Below are 13,643 nucleotides of genomic sequence, written 5' to 3'. Positions count from 1 at the left end.
TGATCATGTAGTGGATTAAGTCCTTCTTAGATCATGTAGTGGATTAAGTCCTTCTTAGATCATGTAATGGATTAAGTCCTTCTTAGATCATGTAGTGGATTAAGTCCTTCTTAGATCATGTATTGGATTAAGTTCTTCTTAGATCATGTAGTGGATTAAGTCCTTCTTAGATCATGTATTGAATTAAGTCCTTCTTAGATCATGTAGTGGATTAAGTCCTTCTTAGATCATGTAGTGGATTAAGTCCTTCTTAGATCATATAGATCATGTAGTGGATTGATTGTTTACTAAATGCTAAAAAAACCCGACTTAAACTCTCTTAAAACAAAATTTCACTGAGTTCTACATTAATGACAAGAACTTAGCAGAATGTTATTTATCCTTTATTGGTCAAATATTGACCAGAATGTTATACCCACTTACCATGTTTTACAATTATCACAAATCAACAACAAACTAAAAATGAGCAAAGTTATTTTTTTAAGAACAAGGTAATATTTTGAGATCAAGTTATTGCTTAAGGAATAGAGTAATGCGTTCGGAACAAGTTATTGCATACCAGTATTATCCAAGCAATTATTTAAAAGACTTTGCTCTTTTTTGCACAAACAAACGTGTGAATATTGTCAAATAAAATGCGAAACAAATTCAGAGTAATTAGGTAATGGCAGTCTTTAAAGGTGGGAATGTACATTATGTAAATTCTTCCACTAAGTGCTACATACATACATACATACATACATACATACATACATACATACATATGTTTGACATTTTGACCTCTCAATATTAGATTTAATATTTAAAAATAAAATATGTCAATAAACACAGCACTCTCAAAAACAATTGCAATATGTAATACTTTTCAATTTTATTTTTTTAATAGTGGCAGAGAACTTGTTATATTTACTTTCGTGAAGTTGTTATCATATGTATTGCTCTTTTAGTTTTATTATAGTATGTTATGCATTCAGTATCGAAAATTGACAGTGATTTCATTCGTATTATTGTAATTACTTAATACAATTGTTGACACAGTCATGATAATGTCAAATAGCAGCAGATTTCTTCCTTATGTGCATTTGTGTTGTTTTGTTTGTTCCAAGATATGTGGGTATTCAACAATGTGAAGAAACATGAATTGGTCCGATATAAACACTAAGATCACCTTTGGTGACGCGTTATACACGGTTAACTTCAGAACGTTACAACGTCTTAATTACTCCACCAATCACTAACAGAAGCGCTATATTTGTCAATGAATAAGACACATACAATGTTGATGAGATTTGACCTATATTTCCTTTTTGTGTTGTTGTAGTTACTGTAGTAGTTTCATGTCGGGTAGAGAATAGAATTTTGTCAATCACGTGAATTATTCCATTGGAGGCTAGGATGTTCGAACGAAGCACTTTTGCTTCTATATTCTGCCACACTAAGAAGACTCCTGCAACGACACATTGTACAGAGTACACAAATTGTACACAGTAGATTCGCATTCATTATATTCAGTTTCATAAGTATAATGCTCTCAATTAATTAAGTGACTGAATTACGGTTCAACAAATATAACACTCGTAATTACCTGCATGTAATACTGTTTTATAATTATAACACTTGATTTTGTGCAAGTAATAGTGTTTTAAAAATGAAGCACTCACAAGTATGATCCTGAATATTCAACCTATTTTATAAATATAACACTCATAATTATGTACATGTAAACTCGTACTGTTTTATAAATACCCATAATTACGTACATGTATACTCGAATTGTTTTATAAATATAACTCATAATTATGTACATGCAAACTCGTGATGTTTTATAAATATAATACCCATAATTATGTACATGTATAATCGTACTGTTTTATAAATATAACACTCATGATTATATACATGTAACCTCGTGCTGTATTATAAATATAATACACATAATTACGTACATGTATGCTCGTACTCTTTTATAAATATAACACCGTTAATTATGAGTACGTATACATTTGGCATTCGTAATTACGTGCATGAAAATGAAACCTTATGGCATGTTGGTACATATTACGACAAACGATGATGATGGTAGTAAATATCATGATGACATGACGTTGTTACAAGTAAGGCAAAGTATACAAAACATCGTTACCAGTTCAAGTGTTTTAGGTTGAGGATGATATAACTTTTACAATACCACATTTCATTTTTGCAATTCCTCATCACTTCAAGAAAATAATACATTTAAATGAAACGTCAAGAAAGTAAACAATTTGTGATGAAGCTACATTTGATATAATGTGTCTTCCATTTGATTTGAACAGAATTAAAATTAAAACACAGCGGTCAAAGTTAGGCAATAAGACAAGATATAGAACTGCGTGGTGATTTTAATCTCATATACCGGTCCAATGACAACTCATAAATAATTATAGTGTACATAGACACATGATCATAAGAAACGGGTTTGTATATTTCTAGATTTGACATACGTAAGAAAAGAAACCTCACCACTGGACTTTTTCAGAACGGTCATGTTATGAAGACTGAAGTAGCTGTCGATTTCACCATCGGTAATGTATTGTAGGGTGTACTTTCCTCCACGGATGAAATGTCTTCCAATGATCTATGTCCACACAGGGAAAATAAGAGAACTTTTTCTATTAAAATGGACATCAATGAAGCGCCTTCCACTTTTATATGTTAACATAGGAAAAATAAAAAGACTTTTCAGTTAAATGGATTTCAATGAAGTGTCTTCCAAAATTATATGTAAATATAGGAAAAAATGACATTTTAATGGATTGCGATGAAATGTCTTCTATTGATCCTTATAAACAAAAAGAAAATCAAAGTAATTTTTCATAGACTTCAGTGAAGTGTCTTCCAATAATCGTTCTGAACACAGGGAAAAATTAAAAGAACATATTTCTGTTGGAAAGAACTACAACGATGTATCTTTCAATGATAGGTATGAACATAGGATGGACTTCACTGAATTACCTTTTAATGATATGTGTGAACATAGGGAATGGACTTCACTGAGAACAGTGATACTCTTGTTGGCATCCTTTAGTCTCGAGAGACGATGGAGTACATACTCAACGTATCTTTATCTAACATTTGTTTTGTTTTAATTTTGTTGTAACTATGCGTTCTTGATTTCTTTTAAGTTTCGTTATATTGCCTAAACGGATATTTAATATTTGAATGCAGAATAGAAAATGAATACATTTTATTAATGGAATGCACATCTGTCATTACTCCAAATCCTAAATGTGTCATAAAGTACCGTCTGAGTTTGTCGCTGTGTACTTCAATCTCTGTCACAGTAAGGTTGGGTTTGAATGCAATTTGCATGTTTCGTTGACTCCAGTCCTAATATTTGTTGGCAAGGTAGGTACCTTATATTCGTTAAACTGACTGTATTTAACTCTTTTAAAATTAAATTGGGTTTTAAATACATTCTCATGTGCCTTATGGGGTAAGCAAAATGGAAAGACAGAAAGAACGTGCGCTCTGTTATTCACACATTATAGATTTTGTACATGGTCTTAAATTGACCCGAATTGGTTTTGATATGTTCATAGACACAATTAACGAGCACATAATTCAAGGTGCAGGTAAAATAAGGTACATAACTGATATACAAAAAAACCAATTACATAGACAAAATAACATACTTAATCAACATACGAATAATTAAAAGTAAAGATAAACTAATATACCGAATTCATCATCTCTTCCGACACATTGTTGTTGAGGTACAACATGTCCTCGAAGGAGAGGAACTGTAGAGCCTGATCCACAGGAGCAAGCACAGTGAAAATGTCGTCGTCGGAATTCAGATCTATAGATCGATTTTCAGGCACCAATTTTAACAGTTGATCCATAGCTATTCTGTAATGTGAATTGTGAAAGTTAGAAATAGGTTGCTATATTTGCCCCTTGTTTTGTAAGTAAGTAGATGTGGCCCCATGTTCGATGGCTCCGAATACCGGGCCCTTTATTCTATAGCTTGGTGTGTCTGGACCCTTATTATATAGCTTGGTACGTGTGGTCCTTTATTATATAGTTTATGTATGGTCCCTTATTGTATAGCTTGGTTTATATGGTATATTATTCTCTCCGTTAGCATATCGGGCAAATTATTATCTACCCATTTATACATGACCACACATTATTTAGCTTACTTTATCGACCTTTTTGTATAGCCTGGTATAACTGGCCCCCTATTTTATAGCTTGGTATAGCAGGCACCTTATTAATCTGCTTACTATATCGGTCCCCTTATTATATCGCTAAGTTTATATGGCCCCTTATTATGTGGCTTGGTATATATGGCCCTTTATTTTGTACCTTAGAATATGTGATACCTTATTCTACACCATAATATATCTAATCCCTTGTTATATAACGTATAAATGGCAACATACGATGTATCTTGTACATTACAACCCTTCCTGTATCATTGAGCATATATGGCCACTTATTCCGTGGCTGGCATACATGGCCACTTATTCCGTGGCTTGGCATATATGGCAGCTTATTCCGTGGCTTGGCAATATATGGCCACTTATTCCGTGGTTTGGCATATATAGCCACGTATTCCGTGGCTTGGCATATATGGCCACTTATTCCGTGGCTGGCATACATGGCCACTTATTCCGTGGCCTGGCATATATGGCCACTTAATCCGTGGCTTGGCAATATATGACCACTTATTCCGTGGTATGGCATATATAGCCACTTATTCCTTGGCCTGGCATATATAGCCACTTATTCCGTGGCTGGCATACATGGCCACGTATTCCGTGGCCTGGCATATATGGCCACTTATTCCGTGGCTTGGCAATATATGACCACTTATTCCGTGGTATGGCATATATAGCCACTTATTCCTTGGCCTGGCATATATAGCCACTTATTCCGTGGCTTGGCATATATGGCCGCTCATTATGTAACGTATTATATCTCACCTCTTTTCTCGACATTTGTTTTGTGCAGGATCCTTACGCGTTTTCGCAAAATCGCCAAATCAGATTTATTGTGTTGTTGAATTTAACTACCATAGCAGAGGAGGCAAAGTAAACAAACAACTAAAACTGTATAGTTCCATATTTAGTGTTTTAAAGACACATAATGCTAAAATTTCAAGCATATGAGCTTAAGCAGGTGTCCTTTGTTGAAAAACTTTATCTAGAATATGGGAAATGACCAAAAATGTATTAACGTTTGGAGAGTATGTGGCCTAGGGAAAACATTCATACTTTTAGGGAATATGTGGCCTAGGCAAAACATTCATACTTTTGGGGAATATGTGGCCAAGGCAAAACATTCAAACTTTTGGGGAATATGTGGCCAAGGCAAAACATTCAAACTTTTGGGGAATATGTGGCCAAGGCAAAACATTCAAACTTTTGGGGAATATGTGGCCAAGGCAAAACATTCATACTTTTGGGGAATATGTGGCCTAGGCAAAACATTCATACTTTTGGGGAATATGTGGCCAAGGCAAAACATTCATACTTTTGGGGAATATGTGGCCAAGGCAAAATATTCAAACTTTTGGGGAATATGTGGCCTAGGCAAAACATTCAAACTTTTGGGGAATATGTGGCCAAAGTAAAAAGGTCATACGTTGGGGGAATATGTATCCTATGCAAATAATTATTAAAACATATCAAGCAATAGATGAACATTTTGCACAAAACTCAATAATAAAATTATTATTGCATTTTATCACAGCAAAAACTTGAAGCAAACTGTAAAACCTTCAATGAAATCGTTTTATAAAAAAAAAATTAGATATTTAATCTCAACCTTTCATTCTCCATTTCGTTGACTTGAAAGTTCTTTTGGATCAGTGAGTAACTATTAAGCATTAGGCATAAATTAAACACTATTTTAAATCAATGTCAAACAATTATGAATTCGTATGACATCTAAATGCGTGAGGGGCATGGGTTCAAACCACTAACGTATCTGATTAGATTCCAGTAATTCAGTTTTTCGTTTACTTCAAATATGCAAACCAGAAGAAAACTCTGATCCTGATGTATTTCACTTGCCCAAGTATTTAAATATCCATGGCTGTAGATATCTTAACATTTAAAAGTAAAGACAAAGTTCTGGATAAAAGTCTTCAAAAAATCTGTACTCCTGAAAGAAATAATTTAAAAATGTTGATGCAGATATATCGTACAAGATATCATAAAACACTTTCATAGAATTGACTGAGATGGTGTGAATTCAATCGATTTTTTTTATCAATCTTTATGGTTTTGTGACAAAGATATAAAAACATTCTCATCAGTACTTAAATTGGTACATTATAGAACGGTTCTGAAGTTGTTCGAGACAGCTCATTATTAATGGAGTTTCCAAAGGAGGACCATTGTTAGTTGCATTTCGTCAGTACTTAAATGCATGCATTTTGGAGCCGTTCTGTTGTTTCCACAGAAATATTATCGATCGTGGAGTGTTGTGATATATATATATATATATATATATATATATATATATATATATATATATATATATATATATATATATATATATATATATATATATATATGATGCAACCGATGTGTTCAAAGTAGTGAATTTTACGGATATATATGAAAAAGTTGTGTCCATAATTAACTTATGTATTGTATTTTATACAGATTATCTGAACAACTTGTGTCCTTAATTGTAGATTGTACTTTAAGATAATTGGAACTTGAAAACATATTTACATACCCAGCCTCTTGTCCATAATTGAAGATTGTTATTTAAAGATAATGGTAACTTGCAAACAGCATGTCTACATACCTTTCTTTTGGCCATTATTGTAAATTGCAAACAGCATGTTGAAAGCGTTTTGATTCAGAATATTCTAGATACAAATGTTTACGATTTGATTGGAAATTTTCAATGGAGTGACTGAAAACTAGGTTACATGAAAATATATCTACTCCGTAAATATGAACTTAACAAATAAGTATTTGTTATGTATATCTATATTTTTTATCAGTCTTGGTAGATAACTGTATTTATATTATGACTGTAAATTGTAATGATTATCTATAAAGACGATTTTACGTATTTAATTTTGTACACGAGTACTGATTCTATTTTAAGATATAATGAGTGACTGTTAATTGCATAATACATATAAATAGATGTCAAAGTTTCTAATAATAAGACCTGTTGACACGTTTGGAATAATTTCTCGTTGGCTAGTGCGGTCAGGTGAGTTATTGGAAGAATTAAACTAATTTTCATTGGATGAATTAGGTCACGAAAATAGAAATTGTGAAATATTTGATTGAGTAGCAGGATCTATCACGTAGGTATATTGCGACATATAGACGTAGGTGGTGTATATAAGGGGAGAACTGAATAGCCAATTCATTCCTATTTTGGATTTATTCCTATTTCCAATTCTTGTTTCATTTTAAAATGAATCTGCATATAAGTTTGATGTTGTGTTAGATAATTTGACATGAGTAATCTGTTAGGTTTTTCATTGAAATTAAAAAGTGCTCATTTAAATTATTCAAAGGAGTTCTGGACAATGCCATTGTGATAGGTACATTTGAGGATTCGAAATTCAAAATACTCTAAGTTCATCTTCAATGTTCATTTTATAACAGTGATTAATAAATTATCAGTTACACAAAACATGTGTTGGCTTTGATTCTTTTTCTTACCTAGTTATTGCCAAAGAGTCGTAAACAAATACCTATCATATATAAGCCTCTGCAATTAATTTATTATTCTCGTTTACAGTTATGCTCAGATATATTCGACAGGAACTATTTATTTAAATTATTCATTAGAATTACTAAGTGCTCACTGACTTTAACAACTTTATTGGTTGTATCATTAAGGGACGTGAGAGCTTTTAAGACTACTGGAATCCATTCAGAACATTCTATACTTTTCATGATGAGACATTCAGGATTATATGGCATTTAATTCACTGTCTCTTGAATTCCCACTTTGTGTTGTAGAACAAATAATGTTCAGCCTGTATTGCCGAGAAATAAATAACTTGTTGATATAACTTAAATTATTGGTTTCACTTCCTTCTGTGTTTATTGTAAGACCTAGAATCGTAATAAGTGTCAGTGCGATGGAAAGTTATACGTTGCTTCCAAATAAGGATCATTGTTATATGAGTTTCGTCAGTACCTCATTTATTGCAGTTGCGAGAAATCCTGTTGTTTCCGCAGAACGATCAGAGTATTTTTTCGTTACTTAAATTATAAATTAGGTAAAGATCCTCTTGTTTATATTTTTGTGGAGTATTTAATTATTTGTTTGTAGCAAAACTTGAATCGATGAAAAACTGGTACCCCAAAGAATTGGTGAATTCTCAGCGCTTACCTCAGCTTGTGAAAAAAACTATTTTTGTGTGGAATGAAAGTGTATTTTCTAACATAAATTTACACACCTGAGGTTCTTTTCACGATAGATTTCTGCCAGCAACGTATTCATAGGGTAGTTAAGAAGCCCCTGTATGACATAGATGATCCCGTTACTACATGCTATACCACTGATAACGAGGCTCATGTTCTGCTTCAGGTTTGGATAGCCCACATCAACCACAACGTCCTCTGTTAAGTAGACAGTATCAAACAATAATGCTCTTCCGTACGTTATGATGGGGATTATTATTATTATTATTATTGCAGTAGTAGTAGTAGTAGTAATAATAGCACTGGACAACAAATTTTTACAAAAGTCATGTTACTGAAATAAAATTAGTCAATTCTTATCAATTTTTATGTGCTGAACACGAATATGACAGTCAAATTGCAAAATTGGCTCTAGTTTTTTTGTAATCTGCAAGAAATTAATGTTTACATAACGAAATGCATTCCAATAGTAAAAGGTCAACTGTAATAGCCTACCTATAAAAAATCAAGTCATTGACTACATCTTAGATTTCTTCGCCTGTCTCTTGTACAGCTGTTTGGGAGCATCTCTGAGGAGTGTCCAGCAGTAGTCAGCCAGCATTGTAGTGGACCATTTTCCCTGGTATCTTTGTTCCATTGTTGCGATATCTTGATGAAAACGTTCGCCGTGTTCATCACTAACAATACCACAGTTGCTAGGAAAGCAATCCAAATGGGAATGAAGGAAGTGAATCTTTAGAGACATATTGCAGCCAAGTTTCTTATACTTCATCAACATGTCTTCTACTAGTTCCTTATAGTTTTCTGCCCTAACATTTCCGAGGAAGTTTGTAGAAACTAGGCGAAAAGCATTCCATGCTTGTTTCGCGTCACCTTCCAGCAAGTTGTTGAACCGGTCATCTTTGAAAAGCTCTCGAATCTGAGGACCCACAAAAACTCCCTCTTTAATCTTTGCTTCGCTGAGTCGAGGGAATTTTTCATGCAGGTGTCGGAATGCTGGCAAAGTCCGGTCAATGGCTTTCACGAAGTTCTTCATCAAACCTAGTTTGATGTGAAGGGGTGGTAGCAAGATTTTCTGAGCCTCAACCAGAGCTGGGTGTTGGATATTCTTCTCTCCAATGGCTACATTCTGCCTGTGAGTCCATTCCTTCATCATGTAGTGCATTTCCCTTGCTCGGCTATCCCACTCGCATAAGAAACACATGTATTTTGTATATCCTTGCTGCAGTCCCATTAAAAGGGCAACTACCTTCAAATCACCACAGAGGTGCCAGCTGTACTTGTTATACTCAATGGAATTCAGTAGCTGCCTTAAGTTATCGTATGTCTCTTTCATGTGGACAGCATACGCTACTGGAATAGATGGAAGAATGTTTCCATTGTGCAAAAGCACAGCCTTGAGACTCAGTTTCGAAGAGTCCACAAATAGTCTCCATTCTTGTGGGTCATGGGTGATTTTTAAAGCATTCATGAGGCCCTCAATATCGGAACAGAATATCAGATTACTTTCCTTTCTGAAGAAAGGCTCCAATTGCTGGTGGCGCTTTCGATATGCAGTAATTGTGACATCTTCTTCTAGAAGATTCCATTGTTGGAGTCTTGATCCTAGCAATTCTGCCTTGTTCTTTGATAAGTCCAAATCACGAATCAGGTCATTTAGTTCTTCCTGTGTTATTCTGTGTGGGGTTGATGATGCACCACAGTGAAAATCTGGATCACTGCATGCTGATGGACCAGGAGAAGAACAGGTCGACTCACCTTTGTCTTCGTCAGATGAATCAAGAGAATATTCTGCTGGAGGTTCTGGAATAGGAAGTCCCTCACCATGTGGAACTGGTCTCAATGCAGACGGAATGTTTGGGTAGACTATTCTCGACTTCTTTCGCTTCGTTATTCCGCCGGAAAGAGGAGGAACCAAGCAGAAGTAACAGTCATTTAGGTGGTTGCTTGGCTCTCTCCACACCATTGGGACTGCAAACGGCATTGATGACCTTTTGCAATTCAACCACTGTGAAAGCTGTGTTGTACATGTAGCACAGCATATATGCGGAGCCCAAGGCTTGTCTTGGTCACCAACCTTGCATCCGAAGTAAAGATGATATGCCTTCTTCACTTGAGAATTGATACTTTTCTTCTGGTTGGCAAATGTCACTTCCCCACAAATATAGCAAAAATTGTCCGCGGTATTAACACACTTTCGAGGCATTACTGTTCTTTATTGTACGTAAATGGATAAAATAATAAGTTTTATGTAACAGTAGCTTGAACTGTCTCGCACAACGTCTAAAATATTTTAAATGCTGAACCTATCTGATTGGGCTTTATATAGTACACTGCTTACGTCAGCTTCAGCAGCCGCCTGGCATTAGTATAATAGGCCTACACATGTATAGTACACTGCTGACGTCAACTTACTTCAGCAGCCGCATGGCATTAGTATTGCATTGCATCAGAAAATGATGCAATCAACTGTGGATGATGTGAGCATGATGGTATTATGCAATGTTACATCATTATTCCGGATGTTGCTGCAGTCCTACTGGAGAAATTTACACAGTGAAACATAGAAAATGAGGTATATGAATATCTTCAAAACGAGAGCCAATACAAATTTTTCACGGTTATATTCGTGTTCGGCACACCAAAATACTACAGATTAGGGCCTTTTCAAGTCAGTAATGATTTCACTGTTGACCAGTGTAGTAGTAGTAGCAGAATGACGATGATGATAATGACGAATATGGTAAGGATAATTGTAATAAAAATGAAGGAGAATGTGATCACCATGAAAGCAACAATGATAACAACGTTAGTATTGATGAAGATGATACTGATAGAAGTGATATTGGCTCCATTCCTATGTGACGAGGGGCCCCGAGTGGCCGAGTGTTCTAAAGTGCTCTCCGTTACGGATCACTGCCATCTCACCTCTGTCTGTGTTTGTTCGAGTCTCGGATTCGGCTAATGTTGGTATGTGAGAAAGCTTGCCAGTAGCTTCTCGTGGGTCGGTGCTTCTTTCCGGGGTTTTCGCTGGTTCTTCCTCCACCATTAATACTGGCCACCATGTATAACTTATCGTGTGCTGAAAAATGGCGTTAAACCCTACAACTACAACTACCTATCTGACTACGATTGATTGCCTTGGCTCAATCAGCAAACGCCAAATGGCGAGTTTGAAAACGTTTGCAAAATCATATGATGAGAAAATAATTGAAGATTTTCTTTGCATCATTTATAAGAGACTTTTTGATGATTTTATTTACTGAAAAGTTTTGGAAAATATAAGTGCAGGTGGATAATAATAGCATTCAAAATGAGGCTGCCATAAATATGAAGGTGTCTGTACCTTGCGCCTTAATACTTGTGTTATAAACTCATTGGAAGACCTCTGGAATACCTATGTAAAACTGTTCGAAGGAAAAATATATAAAAAGAATCGTCTGATGAATAAAGCTTACGTATTATGAAGTCTACAAAAATATGTTTGCTTTAACATTGAATAAGATGACTGCCCGACATAAAATAGGACATGAACAACAGCATCGTGAACACAACTACGACTACTACTACCACTACATCTACTAATACTACCAATAATAATAATAATAATAATAATAATAATAATAATAATAATAATAATAACAATAATAATAATGAGAATGGTCATATACAATAAATTTTGAATTATTAAATTTGTACCTTCTTTCCAGCTGTGACTAATTTTTAAAACTGTTTCTTAAATTCTGACACTCGTTAGTGAAAATATAAAATTGAGAACTAACCTGTTGAAATAAAATATTGCCGCATTAAGTTATGAAGATTCTTCTGTATAGTTCCAAATACAATGATAAATTACACTGGAATTATGAATGTCATACAATAAAGGCCAGAAGAAGAGATCGACAGTCAACCTTTCTTTACAATCCAATAATGGTTCTTATAACAAGAAATATATTCGAATGTATCAACGTTGTTTACCTATCTATTACCATTTATTATGCATTGTGTTGTTTGTTTAATCTCTCTTGTAACGTATGTGATTAAGAGACAAAGCTATAAAACTTTATATAACAAATAATTCACCGAGTTCAATATCCATCAATGCATACCTTTAATTATAGATTCTGGATTCCTCCTGACGGTGAATGTAACATTGTATTTGCTCGTCACTACAGAAGTATCCAAGATATTAATATCCTTCAAAAGTTTGCTGCCAAGGTTAACGTCAGGTAGATAATGAGTTCGGAATGTCTGAAACGTATATCAAGTAAATAAATAAAGTAATCAAATTATTTATATTTTTAACGGATTATTTTTAAGAATAGACATTATCAGTATGAAACTATGAAAAAGAAACATAAAAATCTAGACAGTTATATTTTAGGCTTCTCTCTAAGGATAGAATTAAAAGACTACAAACGCGATATTCTTTTCGAATGCAGATTGAACATATCATTATTCGTCTTCACATTAGTTTCTTTGCTCTAACAATGACCTAACATGATTCATTCAGGGAGAAAGAAAACCCCAACTAAAACATGTTTCTTTGTTTGACAAAATCATACGTAAATCATTTAAATCTATAAAACGCCTCTTTGTGACAAACATAAAGGTCAAAGATCATTCAGTTGAATCTACCACATGTTTCATTGTTCCACTAAGAGATGGGTAAATCAACTGAATCTACACCATTTTCCTTTCTTTGACAAGAAGACGGGTATATAAATTGAAAGGAAATTGTGCGAATCTCAAATGTTCAAAAGATGTACAAGTCTACAGCAAATAACGGCAAAGGATAGCACCCTACCATGTAAACGTTTACAACAAATAACAGCAACGGAAAGTACCCTATTAGGTAAAGGTTTATAACAAACAACATCAATGAAGAGCTCCCATTCATTTAAGGGTTATATTCTTGCAGTCCTGACGTAACTTTAATCACAAATAACTATTAAATACAACAATTTAAATTTAGTTGGCAATCATGGACCAGAAGCAACATCGAAATTGTATCAGTCGGGTTTCCATTTCCACTGACCTCCATTAAAATATCCGGTCTGGTTTTAATTGTCTGAAGAATACTCGGTACATTTGCCAAAAAAGTATCACTCGGAGCAAAAACAGTCTGCTGAATTCCCACCCTTCCGGCCACGGTCACAAACTCCACCATGTTGGACATCAATCCATAAAATTTGCTGGAAGGTACAAGTACAAGGGATACACACAATGGGGATAATATCATTG

The 13,643-nt window shown here is 34.4% G+C and overlaps 1 protein-coding gene across 3 annotated transcripts in view; it reads right to left on the bottom strand.

The window, feature by feature from the left end:
* Positions 1 to 367: 367 nt before the first annotated feature.
* LOC149790225 (uncharacterized) overlaps positions 368 to 13,643 on the bottom strand; it is a 190,991-nt gene continuing 177,715 nt past the window's right edge. For all 3 annotated transcript variants that reach the window (XM_089972247.1, XM_089972246.1, XM_089972248.1), the window contains 6 exons: positions 13,438 to 13,594; positions 12,509 to 12,650; positions 8,435 to 8,597; positions 3,720 to 3,891; positions 2,503 to 2,617; positions 368 to 1,447 (listed from right to left, as the gene is read on the bottom strand). In XM_089972247.1, the coding sequence (XP_089828373.1) occupies positions 1,206 to 1,447; positions 2,503 to 2,617; positions 3,720 to 3,891; positions 8,435 to 8,597; positions 12,509 to 12,650; positions 13,438 to 13,594 (991 nt within the window). In that variant the 3' untranslated portion in view covers positions 368 to 1,205. The remainder of the gene's footprint in view (positions 1,448 to 2,502; positions 2,618 to 3,719; positions 3,892 to 8,434; positions 8,598 to 12,508; positions 12,651 to 13,437; positions 13,595 to 13,643) is intronic.

This window comes from Sinohyriopsis cumingii, chromosome 10 (assembly GCF_028554795.1).
Source record: "Sinohyriopsis cumingii isolate HCF-2022 chromosome 10, ASM2855479v2, whole genome shotgun sequence".
In the NCBI taxonomy this organism is placed as follows: Eukaryota; Metazoa; Mollusca; class Bivalvia; order Unionida; family Unionidae; genus Sinohyriopsis; species Sinohyriopsis cumingii.
This window is presented reverse-complemented; position numbering and strand designations above follow the sequence as displayed.